This window comes from Xiphophorus hellerii, chromosome 15 (genome assembly GCF_003331165.1).
Source record: "Xiphophorus hellerii strain 12219 chromosome 15, Xiphophorus_hellerii-4.1, whole genome shotgun sequence".
Taxonomy (NCBI): domain Eukaryota; kingdom Metazoa; phylum Chordata; class Actinopteri; order Cyprinodontiformes; family Poeciliidae; genus Xiphophorus; species Xiphophorus hellerii.
This window is the reverse complement of record NC_045686.1, coordinates 23,760,689-23,781,133: the sequence shown is the minus strand read 5'-3', so window position 1 is coordinate 23,781,133 and position 20,445 is coordinate 23,760,689. Positions and strand designations below refer to the sequence as shown.

General features: G+C 40.0%; 2 protein-coding genes across 2 annotated transcripts in view; one reads left to right on the top strand and one right to left on the bottom strand.

Annotated features, from left to right (window-relative positions):
- Nucleotides 1-1,427: 1,427 nt before the first annotated feature.
- cdk19 (cyclin dependent kinase 19) overlaps nt 1,428-20,445 on the top strand; it is a 55,848-nt gene continuing 36,830 nt past the window's right edge. The window contains exons 1-2 of the mRNA XM_032586118.1: nt 1,428-1,710; nt 7,102-7,177. Of these exons, the coding sequence (XP_032442009.1) occupies nt 1,583-1,710; nt 7,102-7,177 (204 nt within the window). The 5' untranslated portion in view covers nt 1,428-1,582. The remainder of the gene's footprint in view (nt 1,711-7,101; nt 7,178-20,445) is intronic.
- On the bottom strand, nt 9,181-18,078 carry LOC116734629 (uncharacterized). The gene is made up of 3 exons (XM_032586119.1): nt 17,484-18,078; nt 9,330-9,724; nt 9,181-9,254 (listed from the first exon to the last, which is right to left on the bottom strand). Exons 1-3 carry the CDS (start codon nt 17,774-17,776, stop codon nt 9,229-9,231), a joined length of 714 nt encoding a protein of 237 aa, XP_032442010.1. The 5' UTR covers nt 17,777-18,078; the 3' UTR covers nt 9,181-9,228.

Below are 20,445 nucleotides of genomic sequence, written 5' to 3'. Positions count from 1 at the left end.
ATAAAAAAGTTGTGAATGTTTTTAGTGCGAACTATAATGGGAACAAGAAAAAGCAATATTTTGAACTGAGCTAAAACAGTATTTTAATAAACAAATTAAATATTCTTGAACACCATATGCATGTTTTCTAGGTCAGAAAATATAAATTTTTTTATCCATGCAAAACTCATTATTAATGTTCAGCTTAAGTTTAATTGGAGTATCACATATCATTGCATACATTTAAAAAGGCGTTTTATTATACCCAGTCATTTTAGATATTGACTAAGCATTAAGAAGAAATACACATCCTCACACACCTATATATATATATATATATATATATATATATATATATATATATATATATATATATATATACACATATATATATAATGAGCTAAAACAGTATTTTAGTATTTTAATAATCACATTTTAAAAATAAAATTAAAATGATTTATTACTGAGCAGAAATGATAATGTTGGAGATGTCAAGGTGAACGCTGGTAACAACAGCTGCTGTTGTTACCAGACACCACCACTGTTGCAGTGTAAGCAGGTACACTGCTACATATTCTGCCCTACAGTTTGAGAATGGTACAATGACAAGCCTGGACTTCCTGAATAACTTTGTGCATCCAGTCACTGCATGAACAACACAGGCCTCATTTCACATTCATGGCTGAAAATGCTCCAAATCATCATGGCCACTGGAGACTGGGGTTCCTCGTACGGAGTGACCTGCAATTTCTCCAGACCTGAGTCCCATATGAAACCCAGAGAAACAACTCTAACTCTGAAGGCCACGTTTCAAGAAGAGTGGGATGCCATGCCTCAGCAGACAATAAACTGACTTGTGAACAGCATGAGTAGTACTGTCAAGCTGTTCCTGATGTTCAGGGAAACATGGAACATTATTGAGACATTGACACTTTCTGCTGTGGTAAAAGGCGGCCCACAGTTCTATGCAAAGAAGGTCCTCGGCTATTGAGAAATGATTGCTTGCTATTTGTACATTTTACCCAGTTGATAACATTTGGCTGCGGCTTATGTAAGGCATCGATTGGATGCTATGAAACTTACTGGAAATTGCATACAAATAACCAAAATATAATATAACCAAATATATATATATATATATATATATATATATATATATATATATATATATATATATATATATATATATATACACATCTTAACCTTATATATATATATATATGATATATATATAAAATATGATATATTTGGTTATTTAAAAAACTGAAGCTATCCATGAACTCAAATGTCCGAGCTGCATTTTTGAACAGCGCTCAGGGGTACGCAAAGTGCACTAAACCGCAGCGAGTAAGGCGGGTTGTAGTTTTTTGCGTCTTCAGTTTGATAGTTTGAGAGCGGTGGCGACTGCCCAGAAGGACTGCTTTTCCCAGAAACCCACGCGCCCCAATTAGAAACGTCAACGAGCCAGTGAACATTAAGCGGAGCAGACCAAAATCCCAAACAAGGAAATGGTGGGGGAATAAAACGACCAGATTATTTAATTAATGCATGTAATAATTAATATTTTATTTTATTGTAATTTAAGACGTATTTATGGGTTAAAATGGATTACGACTTCAAAACAAAGCTGGCAGCCGAGAGGGAGAGAGTAGAAGATCTGTTCGAATATGAAGGTTGCAAAGTGGGTCGAGGCACCTACGGGCACGTTTATAAAGCTAAGCGCAAAGACGGGTAAGATAACCGTGATCGGTATTGTTTGTTCTGAGATTCAGCCCATTGCAGGATGCATTTTGGGACCGCGAGTACCGCTTGTGTGTTGAACGCAGCGTTAGATTTGAACCTCCCCGAAGCGATATCCTTCTGCGTGTGTGTGTGTGTGTCTGTGTTTTTGTTTTCATGTAACGCACGCATTCACTCACCAACGGTCCCCCTCTACACTCACGCGCACTCACACTCACGTATACACACACGCGCATACTTCCTCTCTTTCCTCCTCCTCAACTTCTCTCCCAACACCCCCAAACAGCAGCATTGAAACCACGGCTGCTGGTTATCTCTTAGAAAGCGTGGCGGCGTAGGTAGCTCGGTGTGCTGCGGCGCTCCGTAGGGGGCTGCTTGCGACACTTGGCGGGGTTGCGGTGGCCCCAGCTTTAACAGTGAGCAATACCGAACTTTGTTTACAGACACACTAGGTTATTAGGGGCTCCTTTTATTTTTGACAATCCGTGTGAAGCAGAAGACAAGCCCAGCATCACAGCAAATGGGATGTTTACATTTCTGCTCAACTGTTCCTACTGTCAGTACTTACCCAAACCCCGTTTCTACCTCCTTGTGGGCTTTTATTTGACATTTGTATGCTAGCCAAGAGGTGAATCACTCTGACCCTTCAGCATAGAGGCGGAAATAGCATGGCAGACCAGGCAGTAAGTGCTATTTACAAAGGTTAAGATCAGCTACTTTCCCCCCTGTCATACTCTGACAGTTCTGTGTGATAACAATATGACTAGGAGGTGCATGCTGCATACTCACCAATTGCACACACATTTTCTATCACTAACAGCAAGTTTGTTTTAAATTGGTAAATCAAACTATTACAATTTCTTTTTTTAAACTAAAGAAAGTTCAGAGAATAGATCATTGCTTTTCAAAAACTAGGAAAATGATACGCAAATGTTTGCATAGACTATAAATGTTCTACATATTTGGAGGAATAGTTTGCAGGGTTAAAGTAAAAGAGGCTGTGGCAGAGAGGGGAAGCTATTGAAGGCTCCCGACTGACTTTTGAGGAGGCAGGATGATCGGTAGTCCTTGACTGACTGCAAAATACCTGCAGCAGTGGCTTAGTGACAGCCGCCGCTGAGATTTCAATTCCCAAAGCAAAGAACATACTGAGGACCTCCTTGCCTGAACTCCACAAAGTGCCACTTCTGACGTAAAAGTGCAAGTAAAAAGCAGTTTGCTCCCATCTACATAAATAAACTTAAAGCAGTTCAGGGATGAATCAAAACTGGGTCTATTTCAGGCCTGTGAACCAGCAATGTGACTGGAGAAGGAAGAATGATTTTCTCTTTATTTGTCCAGGTCTCAATATTTTGACCAGGAGTGAATGAATTTCTAAGTCGTAGAATATCACTCAAACCACAAGAGCTCTAAAACCAAGAAATGTTTTTTTTTTTTTTTTTTTTTTTTTGCCTTCAAGGAAATACAGTGTTTGGAAAATATACTTACATGATTATGAACATGAATGTGAACTTTGGAGTCGATGAAATTGAGAAAAGTCAACAGTAGACAGATATGAAACAGCTGTGTAGCTTTTAGAAAAGCTCTCATCAGCGAGGCGAATCAAAACAGTTTGCCAGGGTCCATAAAGATTAGCCCTTGTAGCAATGGAAAAATGTCATGTGGTGTAATGGAGCCATATTTACTCTGCCGCAGGGCGATGATCAGGCCGGAATAAGAAGAGCGCCGAAAGAATAAAGAGCCAAATTTTCTATTATTAGGTCTATTTATGAGTTCACAGGAATATTTAATAATCAGTTCATCAGTTTACAGGTGTCTGGCTCATCAGTTCAGTCTTGTTAAACTGTTATTATAACTCTGGGCAGAATTAAATGGAGTCGTACCATTAGCTTAATGCCTGGAAAAACCTATAAGTATCTGTACGCACATGGCCATGGATCGCTGGTGGGCCCAGATTCCTGCTAATGTTGCATACAGATGCAGATAAATTAGTTAGCACCTCTGGTAAATATGTGTTTAAAGCCATAAAATAGATATTTTTAAATGCAGCAGCATAATCTCCCTTTAGTAAACATTTTTATTTGAGCATGCTAAAATATAGTTGTTTTTCTCTAAATTACTAACTGGTGGCATATTTATTGTCCAGCCCCTTTGGCCAAATGCTAGACAGAGGGATGTTTGAACCTTTGGTCCTCTCTGATGCTCTCTGCAGTTCAGCTCAGTCTACAGGCTTTCTGTAGATTGTAGCTCCTGGTACTGAGATATTGGTGGAGGAATGTTGAATCTGTGCCTGGTGAACCATTTTTCTGTTCATATGACCATATATTTTGGATTAGTGGACACTCACCTATTCACGGTTCTGTATTTGCAGAATTTTTTTTATAAAGCACAAGTAAAATATTCAAAAGGCACAGGAGCCATGGGAAGTTGAAATGGTGCAATGCTTCTCAACACATCATTGGCTGGTGCTTGCAAAGCCACCAATCCATTTGTTTTCCTTGCCACTGATTGGCTGAACCCTCCGAGAGTGTAAACAAGGAAGATTGTGGATATGAACACTGCCTTTGCTGTAGTGCAAAGAGAGTGTTCATTGTTTGTATTAATGCATATTGCGGTGTATTTTGTAGAGATGCAATGATAAATTGGCCGGTCGATAAATTGCTCTCCTTCATTTTGAGAGATCTATGATTGGCCGATGCTTAGATGTGAAACCGATGTTTTCCACCGATCTTATCTACATCTGCAAAGGTCTGAAAATCAGCCACTGTCCCGTTTTGTTCTGCCCTGATAGAAGGCTGACTGACTGACAGACCCACCCACCAGGTCATGTGGTTAACAGTAATCACTCTACTGTTTCCAATTTAGTGACCTTATTGTTATATTTTGTGACTTTTCAGACAAAAAAAAAATGGTATTGGCCAATATCGGAATGAGCAGCTCTGTTTTTTTTTTTTTCTGTTATTTTTTTAAAGATCACTGATCTGTCAGAAAACTGCAGTCTACTCCTAATTTGTGCCTACACTTTGGCATTTCCTCTACTTGTTTATAAATATTTTTGCACATACAGGATGTATTTGTGTCAGTTTTTTGTTGTTGTAGTTATGGGTTGCCATGATTTATAGACAATAAATGGTCATAAAAATGTTGAAATCTTAGGTGTGATGTAATGTACTTGCATAGCATTGTCAAGAATATTTGTATTGTATTTTAGTCCCATTTGTAAGACTCACACAGTTGTAAATGACTAATAGCAAGTTTCTGGAAAATTTGATTGATTTTAACAAGTAACGTACAAATGAAATCAGCCATTCACAATTTATATTGTTCTTTAGCTACATTTTAAATATGGATTGTTAGCAGGCAAGAACTGTGGCCAAATAGGAGTGGACAAAAAAGTCAGCATTAGCCAGTGGTATCAGGAGTTAGTTTCCTCTGATGGAGCCTGAGCCTGGGTTGGATTGTCAGTGGCAGCAGGGGAGGCTCCAGGGAAAGGAAGCATCACCTGTTCTCACCGGACCCAACCTGTAAAAATTATTAAAGTGAAAACTCCTGGTGCCATCCCCTGTGAGTGGAACACTGGGAACGAATTAATCCACCTTCTTAGGTAATATGAAGATATTCAACGCTTTTTATTTAACGTCGGTGCGCTTCACGCCTAAAGCCAGAGCAATATGCTGCTTTAGCAAGTTAGTCCCACAAGAGGGATGGCAGAGCTCAACAAGGTGTGAGCAGGGTTTAATGTGCAAAAAGAAATTGAGAGATTGTCCCTCAATGTACATTCAGTTTGGAATTGTGCTCATGAACTGTTAGACAGGATTAGGAAAGTGTGACTCGAAGAATGTGCCCACATGAACAAGTAAAGTATGATGTATGTGAAAGCTGTACCGTTTTTAAAAAAAACCCCACTTTGTTTCTATTCACTGAAGAATAGTGAAGAAAAACTTTTTTCACTGAAGAAAAAAGTTGAGGACCCAGAAGAATGGGTTATTTTTGTTTTGTTTGCAGGCAAAACATACTGAGAAATTCAAGTTTTAGTATTGCCGTAATTAAATTTGAAGAGTAGACTTTAATAATTGTTTAATGTGATTTAAAAAAAAAATCTAGTCAGAAATAACCTCATTAATTGTTTAAAATGACTGAAATTCCACACATTCGCAGAAAGTAAAAAAAAAAAAAATCTCTAAAATTGTTTCACTACGTTTTCTGGCATTTAGAAAAAAGAATTGTACTAATTCAAAAAAAGTTTGGTCTGGTTTACCTTCGATAGTAAAGAATAACCCAGTCTGTATTATATCAAAGTACATTAATTTTAAAGGAAAAAACCTCAAAACATATCTTAAAAGTTGCTGTGCTGGACTTGTAGCTAAACATATGTCGTTACATTTTTCCTTGCAAAAATGATACGTAGCTTTTAGCCATGTATGGGTGAATACAACAGACAACAACAAATCCCTTAGTTCCTAGTGAACCTCTGGGTATCTGTGTTTTTGCCCTGCAGAGTGCCTGATAAAGTTCTTCATGGTCTGAATTTGCTTAAACGATAAGCACCTATTTTGTTTACAGACCAAAAGCTGAAATGTGACGAGTGCCTGCGCTGCTCGGTTAGCGTCTGCCAAGTGTGCCTGAGAGCTCCTTTTTTAAACCGTGTCCATCTGGGATGCAAATGAGGCTGGAGAGGGTTTGATGTGAGCACTACCAGGAAGTGTTTGATCTGTGCGGGCTCCGCACTCTGTCAAGTCCTCTCTGGATGCTGCTTACGCTTTAATCACGCCTCTCAGCGTAGGTTTTAACAGGGCCGTGTCTCCCTTTGGCCATGATTTTCTCCAGTCTGCCTCTCCAACCCGTGGCCCTAAACACAGGGAGGTTGCTCAGTTGAAGCTATCGCTATTAGCCTGCAGACTCTGCTCTGCCCTGCAGGCTCACATTTCACTTATTAACTGATTTTCATGCACAGATCTGATTCTCAAGGGTAAATGGGGAAAAAAAGGGAAATGTGCCAGCTGAGAGCTGCAGCCAGGCCAGCGTGCAGTTTGAGTTTCTGTCTTTGCATCAAGGACAAATTTCTGCAGGGCTGTGGTTCTGCTGTGGAACGTTCTGAATTCTACAGCAGATCACCATGTAGGGAACCCAGGAGAACTCACTGAAGTTAAATGAGCAGTATTATGTAAAATCAACTTTTCTTTTCTTTTTTTTAGTTTTACTTCATGTTACAAAAATATTCCCTCATAACTGCCATTCTTTCATAAAGTGTTTATTTGTATTTCTTAGTGTTAAAATGTATATGAACACATTCATGTCAGATTTTTTCACATGAGAACATTGTGCTGCTCTGCCATCTAATAGTAATAACACCTCCACTTCTTTCTGGTTTTCTCTCCACAGGAAGGATGAGAAGGAATATGCACTGAAGCAAATTGAAGGCACTGGAATATCTATGTCAGCCTGCAGAGAAATTGCTGTAAGTCCCACTTTTTTTAACTGAGGCCTTAAAGATCCCCATCCTTTAAGAAAACTCCAGTAGAATCTCATGATGGAGTCAAACATTTGACTTTTTAAGCACTTGTTGCAGATATGTCAAGTCTAGACTTTCTAATAACATTGAATTCTTTATTGTCCCTTAGTGTTACACAGTTAATATGGTATATTATTCTATATTAAGACTTACTCTAAAGATGAGGAGAATATCTATATTCATTACATGTTGCTTCACTGAAAACCAGTTTATAGTGGAACATTATAAGTTGATGAGCTAAACCTAAAGAGACAGCTTTTTACTTTATATCTATTTTATGTGCTGTACCATAAACTCTGAATATATAGCTTGGCATAGATTTGTACCATAAATTAATCTTTTATTGCAGCAGCACAATCTCACACAGGAAAACCGAGAAATATTCCATCTTTATTCTCAATGTTTTCCAGTGGGGGACAAACCAGGTTGAGAAATTATTTTTTTTAACAAATGTATTTTTGAAACAAACAATCTCTTTAAAGGGGGCAGAATGATGTGTCTTTTAAGCACATAGTGTCATTTTATAGCACAATCAAGTAGCAATGTTAGCTATGTATGTCACATGCGTTTCTGTCAAGAAAAGTAGATATTTTGTTTTGTAATAATTTCACACTGATTTTGCGTTAATGGGTCACATGACTTAGAAGCTATTGAAGAAAAATACTAAATTTAAACTAAAAAAATAGGTAACAAAAATAAAAAATTAGTTAAAATGGAATAAAAATGTGTGTGCCTCATCTATACAGTTTAGTAGAACAATTTCACATTGATTTTTAGTCAATGGGATACACTATATGGAAGCTATTGAAGAAAAAATTATATTAATTAATATTAAAATTAATTAAACTATTGAATATGACTAGAAATTTTAGTAGAGGATACTGTCTCATTTAAGAGCATGAATTACCACTTTTTTGTATCAGTTGGTCACAGGGCAAGGCATTTATTAACATTTGTTTGACAGGAGTGTTTGGTCCGGAAATTTGTTGACAGTCCCTAAGTGAACCTCCAAGCGCTTCAGGAGGGAGCGGTAGAGAACGGTTGGCCGAAATTAGCGTTCATATATCGGATCAACCTTGAGCTAAACGCTGCTTGCTCTGCGGATATTGGAATATCCAGGTTCTGTTTGATGGCCAAGGTACTGAAGTGAGCAGACCTGTCAAGTCTTCGGCACTTGGAATATCCAATATCCAACTTGAAACTAACTTCACTGCGGCTGGTAACACAATAAAAACACCGGGATAAAGTTTGTTTTGGTCTGTGGCCTGTAAAGATGGCACCGAGCGACTGCGCGAGACGTAAACGCCCCACAATGTCTTACGCAGTGACGTTGGTTCCAAAGCTCTATTGGCCAATAGTAGGAGCTGGAAGGCAGCTCTCCTCATTAACATAAAGATGCACACGGAGAAGTAGAAAAAGGACAGTAGAAAAAGGAGAGGAGGCAATGACAAAAGAAGGAGGGCTTGTATAAGGAAAAGACAAAACAAAATATCTACATTTCTTGACAAAAACACATTTAAGGAAAAGTAAAATTAATATACATTTTTTGATGACAGCACATGTATAAAGGAAAGGAAAAACTAAACATACATTTCTTGACAACAAATGTGTAAGGACAAGGAAAAACAATATATACTGTATATCTGTATTTCTTGACGGAAACTCGTAAGGACAAGGAAAAACTAAATATATATATGCTTTTAATTCTTATTATGTCAGTTTTGGTCCTCCATAGTTTGAAGCTTCAATGCTGGGGGAAAAAAAGTGCATTTTCACTGGAACGTTGTGTTCATATAGCTGTCCAATGCTTACCATAGCCGTTACAGCACACTACTCACTGAATCTCCTCATGTATCAGAACCTGTTCTTTCTTTCGCGCAAAAATACACATGTCCGTTGTAAGGACACTCAGTGGGGACCCAGAAATTCAACCACACACACAGGAGTTTGCAAAGGAAAAAACAAGTTTAATTAAATTTACAGACTCTGGTTGCTGCTCAGGATGAGGTCGTCAAACACAGCACTGAGAAGAGAGGGGAGAAGGCTGGTGATGCACTGATAAAGGAGGGGCATCTTAGGAATGTTCAGCTTAACTGACCTGTAGAGCAGTGGACGAGTGGAGCTGAGAAACCAAGGGTCTGACGACAGGGAGGTGCAGGTAACCAGGTAGAACAGGCTACTACGGAAGCAACGAAGATTTCCACAAGGAGATCCAAGAGGCAACACCGAGGGACTTTGACGATAATCAGGCAGAGGTCATACACAGGAGGACAGAGAGAGCAAACGTAGCTTGAGGGGCAGGCAATACTCAGTGGTCGTGAGACAAAGCTTGGGTCAGGGTCCAGAAATCCAGAACAGAAGGGATCCGTGAAGGGCTTGGCGGGGGGGTCAATCCGTGGACAGAAAAGGGTTGTAGAAACACTGGAGGCTTGGAAGGAAACGCTGGATCGCCACTGGCTCATGGCTGTTGATAATTTGGCAAGGAGGCAGAGGCTGAGAGGTGTTTAAGTAGGGCGGGGGCCAGGTGGAACAGGTAAGCAATCAGGCATGACAGGTGAGCTGAATGAGTGTTTAAACACAGCATGGACAGGACAGAACATGAATCATGACAGTCCGTGTCATTTTTAATAAAACCAAATTGACTATCAGAGGTCAGGACAAACTCTTCTAGCCTGTTTATTGGTATTCTTTTAGAAAAACCTTTTGACAGACTACTAGCTACGGTAATTGTCCAACGAGATAACCTTAGCGGTTTTGTCGTTAATAATGGGTACTAGTATGATAGATAACATTAAATTAGGTAGCAAACCATGTAATAGACAGCCAGTAAAACACATAGAAAGTAACGGACAGAATTTCTTGGATTCATCAGATGCTCAGTAGAAATGTTATCCTTCCTGCAAGCTTTGTTTTCTTTCTGTGTCTTTCTATGCATTATGTATTGCTTGTGGGCATCCATTCACTTTCTCATTACTATGTATGCCATTCACTACAAAAGCGTTACTTTTGGCACAGTTAAACAGTGCACTGTAGTGGTCCTGTCATGAGTCATTTCTTTAACCTCAATGACACCATCAGTTGTAGCTGGTTAAGAAACTCGTCTTCATTTTGAGGACATTCATAAGGTCACCTCAAAGTAGCGACACACATACACACCCGATGACCAGAGTATTGGTTTGTACATTTCTGCAAGTTAATTGCACTCTGAAGTTATATGAAACAAACTAAATCGGTTAAGCATTGAGTGCATCTTCCTCCATTTCATCAGTTGGCACAGTTTCTCAATCAGATAGCCAAGCAGAGTGTCAGGATCAAGGTCCGGACAGAATTTTTGTAGCAACGACACAAAGGAATTAGAACGAACTTAGAATCCAGAAAAAATTCTTCCAGAACAAGAACATTTTGTTTTTATTCTTACTTAGAAACTGTGGAGTACTCATTACTTTTACAAATTTAGAGCAAACTTAGAAAGTCCAGGGATCTAGCATCCCAGAAGTCCAGAGGATATTTATTTACTTACACTTATTTAGCAACCCAGAATAGGGATTAGAACTTGGAATCCAGAAAAACTACCTTATCAATTACTTTTTAGACTCCTATTCTTAAACCAGAAAAGGAATTAGACCAGAGGATACTTACTTATACTTATCTATCAACCCTGAATAGGAATATCTAGTTTACATACTTTAAATCAACATTAGATTCTTTTTCTTCTTTTGCGCTTTCCTTTGGTTTGTTATTTTGTTTGTATTTCCTTTTAATTCCTGTAAAGCACTTTATATTGCCTTGTTACTATATAAATAAAATTACCTTTACCTTTACCATAGGTGTTCTGTAAAGTCACTGACTACCATTTCCCAAAATGTCACAGTTGTAGCTGCTTTCGAGTAAAAGGGTCTTGTCACTCCAACGCCTCAAGACTCTGACGTTTCCTCTGATGGCTGATGATGAGCACCAGTGCCGTGACTGAATTACAAATATATTTCTTGTGCTACCATCCGTCACCGCCATGATTTTTAATGACTTAATGACATAATTTTAATAGCAGCAGCCAATTTAGGGAAATACCGCATGGAAACCTGTTCCAGATAGCTCTGGCTCTGGAAAAAGTGAATTTACAAAAGTGAATTTAACTAATTCTTGATTAAGGCACTTTATACTATGTGAGCTTCCAATGAAAGTAATCAGGTGATGTGTGTGTGTGTGTAGGGGTGTGTCTCTGGGTGTGCATACTGCACTTTGAGACATTTCACTCTGTTTCAAGTTCACACAGGTCGTCAAACTCATGCTGTGTCATAGGTCGTGAATGATATTTACCTTGTTTAGCTGTGGAATGATTATTTCCTTCCTTATTTTTTGTTGATTTATTTGCTCATATTTTCTAAAGCTCATGTGCGATGCTTTTTTGTTTTTGTCTGTTCTTTGCACTCTTGCCTCCATTTTATTGGGCACTGATTTCACATAGTGTTTAAGTCATACACACGTTTTATGGGTACATTGTCCTCATCAGTTGAAGCTGTGCTCTTTCTCTTATGCTGTTGGAAATCTTCGTTGTTATTCCAATTTGAATTTAAATGTTAATGTAAAAAGTCAAAGATTTGGGGGCATATGTCAGTGATAGATCTCACATCTTAGGTCCCAGTTCTTTTGGTCTGTAGAGGGAACATCCATCCATCCATATATCCATACATCCATCCATGTGTGGTCACACTTCCACTCTTATACTTGACGGCCATTTAGAATATTCAGTTGACCTAACCGTCAACTAAATATTTTTGGACTGTGAACAGAAACTGGAGTTCCCACAAAGTCTCTGAAGTGGCAATGCAATACGTTAAACCATGTCAAGTTTAACAAATCAATACATATCTGAATCTCAAGTTTTAGTTGCATGCTCATCATCTGGAAAGAGGTGGACTGCTTCCTCAGTGTCTGCAGTGAGCCTCTGCCTTCAGTGGAGGTATTCAGTTTTCAGGTAGTTTTTAGGTCTACCTGTGTAAGTAGAACAGGTAGAAAAAGTGTTCTACCAAAACAGATACCACAGGTAGAACACCAAGACCTGTTCCTACCTGTTTCCTATAAACCAGTTTTGGTAGAAGGAAGAGGGATAAAAGTGTCAAGGCTTCATCTAGTTTGTCGTGGTGAAGAAAGGGCGGAGTCGCGACTGGATATATTACAACCATGACCTGTGGTGGTGAGTTATGAGTCATGATTTATGGAATAAGGTGTTGGATACATAAAAATGTCTGGACTCTGCCTTAGAGAGCTGATGAGTCATTGTGTGATTGATGAACCTCATGGAAAATTTGCTTCTGTATGACCGTCGCATTGTAGGTGATATGGACTCCTTCAGGTTAAACTGAATCTCAAGTTTAACCTGAAGACGAATATGCTTCCTTTTTATCTTTACATCATACAGAAGAAACAGAGATTTCTACTTTTTTCTCAGGGTTACAATTTTACTTCAAATAACACTAAGTAAAAACTGGTAAGGAAATCAACAAGATCTGTTAATCTACTTGATTAATTTTATTATTAATCCACTCATTGATGTCTACTTTTTACTTAAATGCAGTGATTATATTTTTTGCTATGGATTACCTGACCTGGCTTCATAGATAGTGAGTCACACCTGTTCACAAACCCCCCTAGGAAACAGTAATTTCCTTGTATTTTGTTGGTGTAACTACCCATTTATTGTGACGTTCCTTTACCTGGACAAACGGCTGTCAGCACATATATTAATTCTCAGTCAGAACTCACTAATTAAAATGAAACAGAAACCTCTAACAGATGGGAATGTGAACTGTTTTAATCTATCAATCAAGTTTATTTCTATAGCACATTTCAGCAACAAGGCAATTCAGAGTGCTTTACATCACGAAAACATAAAAACACCATAAACAAATCATACAATCAGCAATTGTGAAACCAGTTACAGACATTGCATTTTGATAAGTGCCATCATTAAAGTCCTCAATACACATCAAATATGTTGATCAATGTTCCAGTGATAATGGTTCTAAAGCGACTCTAAGGTTCAGATCCATCACTACATCCAATCCTGTGGCTTTTGTGACAGCCACGAGATTTAAAATATAAGTATAAATAAAAAATCAGCTAATGATAAGATTGTTACACTGAATTCACCTTTTATATTTGTGTTAAAAAAAAGGGGGAGAATTCGAATTAGGGGTGTCCCGATACAACCTTTTCACTTCTGATACAACATCAATATTGCAACTTTGAGTATTGGCCAATACCAATATTGAGCTGATACAATATCAGATCAAGAACAAGATCCCGAGATACTTGAACTCCTTCACTTGGGGCAGGACCCCCCCCCACCCCCGAGGCACTCTACCCTTTTCCGGCTCAAGACCATGGCCTCGGATTTGGAGGCACTGATCCTCATTCCGACCGCTTCACACTCGGCTGCGAACCTCTCCAGCGAGAGCTGCAGATCATGACCTGATGAAGCCAAAAGGACCACATCATCCGCAAAAAGCAGAGATGCGATCCTAAGGCCACCAAAACGGATCCCCTCAACACCTTGGCTGCGCCTAGGAATTCTGTCCATGAAAGTAATGAACAGAATCGGTGACAATCGGTGGCGGAGTCCAACTGTCACCGGAAACGAGCCCGACTTACTGCCGGCAATGCGGACCAGACTCTGACACCAGTCATACAGGGACCTGACAGCCCGTATCAAAGGGCCCGGTACCCCATATTCCCGGAGAACCCCCCACAGGGCTCCCCGAGGGACACAGTCGAACGCCTTCTCCAAGTCCACAAAACACATGTAGACTGGTTGGGCGAACTCCTATGCACCCTCCAGGACCCTGCTGAGGGTGTAGAGCTGGTCCAGTGTTCCACGACCAGGACGAAAACCACACTGCTCTTCCTGAATCCGAGGTTTGACTATCCGACGGACCCTCCTCTCCAGGACCCCTGAATAGACCTTGCCAGGGAGGCTTAAGAGTGTGACCCCCCTGTAATTGGAGCACACCCTCCGGTCCCCCTTTTTGAACAGGGGGACCACCACCCCAGTCTGCCAATCCAGGGGAACTGCCCCCGATGTCCATGCGATATTGCAGAGTCGCGTCAGCCAACACAACCCTACAACATCCAGAGCCTTAAGGAACTCCGGGCGGATCTCATCCACCCCCGGGGCCTTGCCACCGAGGAGCTTTTTTTTTTTTTTTTTTTTTTTATAACCCCTCCAGGGGGTCTTATTGTGGGCTCTAGAGTCCCTTTTCATGAAGTAGACTGACAGGAAAAGGGGAGGGAGAGGGGGGAAGACATGCGGTAAACGTCGCCGGGTCCGGGAGTCGAACCCGCGACAGCCGTGTCGAGGACTTGAGGCCTCCAAATGTGGGTCGCGCTAACCCCTACGCCACCACGGCACGCCCACCGAGGAGCTTTTTAGCCACCTCAGCAAACTCGTCCCCAGAGATTGGAGAGCCCAACCCAGAGTCCCCAGGCTCAGCTTCCTCAATGGAAGGCATGTTGGTGGGATTGAGGAGGTCTTTGAAGTATTCTGCCCAGCGGCCCACAACGTCCCGAGTCGAGGTCAGCAGCACACCATCCCCACTATAAACAGTGTTGGTGCCGTACTGCATCCCCCTCCTGAGACGCCGGATGGTGGACCAGATTCACCTCGAAGCTGTGCGAAAGTCTTTCTCCATGGCCTCTCCAAACTCCTACCACGCCCGGGTTTTTGCCTCAGCAACCACCCGAGCCGCATGCCGCTTTGCCCGCCGGTACCCATCAGCTGCTTCTGGAGTCCCACAGGCCAAAAAGGCCTGATAGGACTCCTTCTTCAGCCTGACAGCATCCCTCACCGAAGGTGTCCACCAACGGGTTTGAGGGTTGCCGCCGGAGAGAAATACACAAATAGGTCCTTCTGAAGTTGTGGCCGGCTCTCTCCCAGTGCGCTCTTTTTTTTTTCATGTGGGAAGTGATCCAGACTCACCCCATTGTTTTTTTTTGTGTGTGTTTTTTGTTTTAATTACAGCCAATAGTGACACAGTGTGGCATTATCTAAAATTACATCAGTCAAACGCAATAAGATTAAACAACTACTTAGTTGAAGTTAGCCTTCCTGTGTTCACGCTGTAGATTCAGATTTCACTTGCTGGGTTGTGGACATAACCCAGCAAGTGAAAAAATGGCAACCTCCATTGGTGAAAATTATAACAAAAGATACATTTTTGGAAGTAATTATGAGTTTTGGTGTATCAATAACATCTATTTTTTAGTTAATAGAAAAATTACAACATACAGTATTTAGGCATGTTCGACTAATTGTGGATCCCTTTAAACTATTTGAAACATCACTTAACAGCTAGTCACTTTACTGTGATTAGCTGTTAGCTTGTTAGCTCAGATCCAACTTCTGGTTTTGGACTGGTACTGGGTCTACATGCTGCATGCCTATTCTATAGAGCTTGAAATCCAAAAATTCAGATCTTCCCTTATAGTTCGGGTTCATTTTTTGTAAACCAACTGTTGCACGTCATCTTGTAGATAGAATTCAACATAGAAAAATAATCCACACCTGGATGTTAGTTAATAAAATGTGTGGTTTAAAATGTTAATGTAGAGTATTTCCTCTTCTTTCTCAGCAGATCAGGCTTAAACTCATTTGTTTCTCAAATTTCACGGCCACCAGAATTTGGTCTTTCTCAAAACATCTCCAAGACTCTCCCAGCTGAACAAAAGGGTCTTTGTGGCTCCCAGACCGCCTCCACGCTTCGTTTAGCAAACAGTCGGGTTCAGCAACTGGCAAGCCACATGTAGCAGAGTTAAGTTGGGAAGGGTGGAAAGAGTTCGGTTTGGCTGCTCTGGGTTTTGGCTTTGCAGAATGGCTGGTAATTTTTTTCCATAGTAATGTTCTTCCTAAAGATATGAAAGTTAAGCAGCAGACAAAATGTCTTTAGGCTGGTTTAAGTAGACATGATATAACGATTCATTGTATGATGTATGGTTTTTATCTGGAGTCTATATATAGACAGATCTTGAATTCAGAGACACCTAGGTGAATCTTTATTGAGGCCGCATAACTAGAAATGCAGTAGCATGAGAACAGCCTAAAGATATTTAGGGATCCATGAAATATTGGCATTAACATTGGGACTGGCTGATACTACTCAGTTTTTAACACATCAGTCCAATGAGTAAAACTGGGCCGATATTAAAGGGCAAGTTAACAAAAAAAAGACTTTTTTTTTCTTTACATCATGTTATAATGTTATTTTCTCATCCAAAATATACCTGGAGTGTTGCTTTCATTCTTTCATGCATGTTTAAGAAATCCTGTTATCTCCCATGGCAGCCATTCAGCTGTGCAAAAGGCCTGGTTGGACCTACTGAGCTACTTCTCAGAGCTGCAGTTTCTAAGCTTCTGAGCTTCCACCTCTCAGAGGACGCAACTCTGCAACTCCCCCACTCAGATCCTTCAGACTAGCCAGCAGCAATTAGCAAACACCTCGTGGAACTGCACATCAGCTGTGCTCATTATACCAACTACTCCTCAATGCTATGCTGGTAAAAATGTTGTTAAAGGTGTTAATGGAGGAGCCATGTTGCCATTTTTGTAACCACTGAGGGTAAGATTGATACTTGATTGTGCTATAAAACAGCACTATGTGACTGGAAAATACATAGTACTGATAATAGCAGATATTTATTGTCAGGTTTGTTTCTGGGTTGGGAAACCTTCCTATTGAGAAAAAATTTCTTCCTGGAGCCATGGATACTGCTGACGTTTTAAATCACTGGAACTGATTTTTACCCGAATGCTAACGTTTGGCCGTGACGTATGTAATACACCAACTCAATCATGAAGGAAGCTGCTCTGTGAAGCTTAGAGAAAATGGACCTTACCACAGGGGCCGCTTTTCATTGGCTGATGCCCATTCTACGTGCGTAGCCCTCTCACAAACACACTCTTCCCGTTAGCTAAGTACAGCATAATGGTACTGATACAACTTCTACACCTTGAAGCCTGTCTGCTAGACAGTCTTATGTTAGCTAAACAGATCAATATGCAATGTGTCTGTTTCTGACATACACTAAAGATTTTTATTTTAGCAGAAAAGGCTTTGGACTAAACTGTTACTCGTGTTAGCCTCTCTGGCACCAAGTACAGTGTATCAGGCCTAGGCAAACTCAAACATTTGCCAACAAACCACAGGAATCACCCACTGATTTCAAAAGTAACCTACAAAACGATGAATGCCCGACTTACCCAGCCTTGCGAGACCAATAGGCATCAGTGATCTTGTCCACAGCTATATTGATGTAGAGGGTGTGTGGATCTGCCATTTTCTTCATCGAGTGAAAGCATTTTGCTGTGACGTGCACAATGTTGGAGGCATCGCGTGGCTCAAACACCTTGATCTCATCCAAAAAAGATGACATGAACTTCTTAGTTCCTCTATCCATTGTAGTAGCTGATATATTGTGAAAATCCGATAGAAATGATGCACTAATCGAGTCAGAAGTACACTGCAGAGAATCAGTCGAAGTGGAAGACGCCATGTTTACATAGAAACAACGCGTCGCCAGGTTTTGTTTGTGAGACTTGAGGCCACGTGGGATTTTCTAGGTCGGTTGTGGGCGGCGCTTGGTAAGGTCCATTGCGTGAGCTGGAAACAACCATCCTCCACTGCAAGGAGAGAAGAGTCGAGTAGAACCATGGAATCTTTGGCAGCAATAAAATGTCTTACACATTCCTCTTGCACCGACTTTAACTGCTCAATATTTGGAACTGTGGCCAACATGGACTGAACGACTTCGTTCACTTCTTCCACTGCCATTGCTAAACTACAACCATAGGCAGATTACAATTTTAAAACTCGATGTCATCTGTTCACAAATCCTACTTCTGTTCACTGATTGGTCTTGATGAAATGCATAATCAGGCAATAATAAAAACTTTAGATGCCAGAAAAATATCAAATATGACATTTTATTGTTTTAGTTGACGATATTTTCACAGTTGGTCTTCCACCTACACATGGAAGGAGATGTAGGCAGAGATTGCATAACTAAGCCCAGCAAGGTTTCACAACCCTGTAAATCTCTGCGACTCAAACAGTCTGGGTTTAGCTTCTGCTTGGGTGAGTTGCGTAAATGCTCTGGTTGTCTGAGGTGATCAGTTAGGTCAAAGCTAAGTTTAACAAGGTGGGCGGAGCTTACTCTGGGTGGAGGAACTCAGGTGTAAAGATTCCAAACACTTTGTGATTTTGCGGTAGTTCCAGAAAATACAGTTGTGTTCAACTCAGTTCAACACTCCCAGTTAGCTCATGTTTACTTTTTGGTGTAAACATGGTGTTTATTATGGTGTTTCGTAAGCAAACTTCATAAAGTCCAAGTTTTGGAGTGCATTACTTGAAGTAAACATATGGACGAACACCTAAACCAGCACAGCTCATTAATGAAAGATTGTCAACAAAGATCTTTCCTTGGTCACCTTTGTTCTTTCTGAATGATGCACTTCTTGGCTGGTTTTACTTGGGTCTTGGTGGTGTTGCACATTCTAAATCTTTTTTTATAGCTGATTGTTATTGAAGTAAAGTGATGTGCAGCACATCCTCCCAGTAGTTAGAGCCTTACTTGCATCAATCAATGCATCTATCAACAACGAGCAGCTCAATTTAGTTCACTTCTAGTCATCATAATTTAAGATAAATACGGAAAACAATGATAGTTAACATTATTAAGAATTTATTTTGACCCACCAGGCCTACTTTTCTCTGAAACTGAAATATGTATTTCTTTGTTTTATGCTACAGTTTATCCTATAATTATTACATTTTTCAAAATATTTTATGCTACACCATATTTCCATTGTAGCTATAATCTGTTTGGGATTAGTTCAGTCAAATTAAGATAAACATGACGGACCTCCTTCTTGTCTGTATGTTTTATTTGGACTCCGTAATCCCCCCTTGCCTTGAAATTGAGAACTTGAATAGTAGTTTGTTGCAAATGACCTTAAATCAGAGGAGATGAGTCCTAGACAAATCTTCATGTTGAAATATTTTCCTGATGCAAATGATACGTTTGTCTGCATGCCTGCGTGCAGGAAGAGGCAACATTCTGACGAGGTAATTCAACCTTTGAATCAGGTGTGTTTGAACTGGGATGCGTCTAAAACACGCAATGCACCAGCTAAGGAGGGGTGTGATGATAATCAAAGGTATCAAGTTCACCAGAGCATAAAAGGAAGAGATATTTGCAAGATTTTGAAGAAGCAAAGCATTAAGTTTACTTGCACACACAGATTTACAAATCGTAAAATATTTTAAAGAATCTGTAATTGAAGGAAAAATAATTCAGTCCAAGTTTGACTAATTCTCATTCAACCATTATTTGCTTATCTATTATGAAATGATATATTACAAATCTTAATGTCCTGAACACAAATTTTCTTGGACATACATTATATGAAAATGATCATCTGTGAGTGGTGTTTAGGCCAGTTGGCTGTGCTCCTCTAATGACCACTGGCTTTGTTTTGCCAGCATGATGTTTGTGTTGCAGTTATATGTGTTTCTTGCCTCCATTGTTGCACTTTCTCTATTTTTTCTCTGGATGTTATGGCGACAGCAATGAAACCGACCGTGGCAGAGAGGGATTTTCTTCCAGAACCGTAAAAGAGGTGTGGGTAGCATTTGGATAAAGGCGAAGCTGCTCCTGTGTGCACCTTCACCTTAACAAAGTTATTGTGTCTAGCAGCATAATTCTGTGCAGTAAGAACATTAGGGTGTTTTAAATCTTCGTTGTTCTTTTCTGCCGAGAACAGCCTTAAGGGCTTTTGAGTGTTCTTCATGTTCAGGTTGAGGTGTGGTGAGGGGTTGGAGCAAATTATTTTGAAATTAAACAAAAGTTCTTTCACATACAAACTTCCAAGATTGTAACTACCTGATTGAACACACTAAATATGTGTTTAGAGACTCGTATGGGCAGAAATTTGTGTAGCAATCACCCAGCAAAGTCCAGTCACACATTACAATTGACTGAGTTTCCTTTGATAGAAAACGTTTCATCAGTTGACGTAATAACTTATCAGTCCCTCCAGAGTGTTGTAGTATTCTTTTGTGATTGTTGCAACTTAAAACGACTGAATTTTGCAGCTACTTTTTCAGTAAGCTGCGGTCAATTTGCAAATGTTCTTCAAGCTTGATTGAAAAGGTTTATATATG

Coding starts and splice junctions, on each gene's coding strand:
- LOC116734629 (XM_032586119.1), bottom strand. CDS start 17,776: ATGGCGTCTTCCACTTCGACTGATTCTCTGCAGTGTACTTCTGACTCG. Junction 9,725..17,483: donor TATTGGTCTCGCAAGGCTGG/GTAAGTCGGGCA, acceptor AACACCTCTCAG/CCTCTGCCTCCTTGCCAAAT. Junction 9,255..9,329: donor ACTCGTCCACTGCTCTACAG/GTCAGTTAAGCT, acceptor CTCTCTTCTCAG/TGCTGTGTTTGACGACCTCA.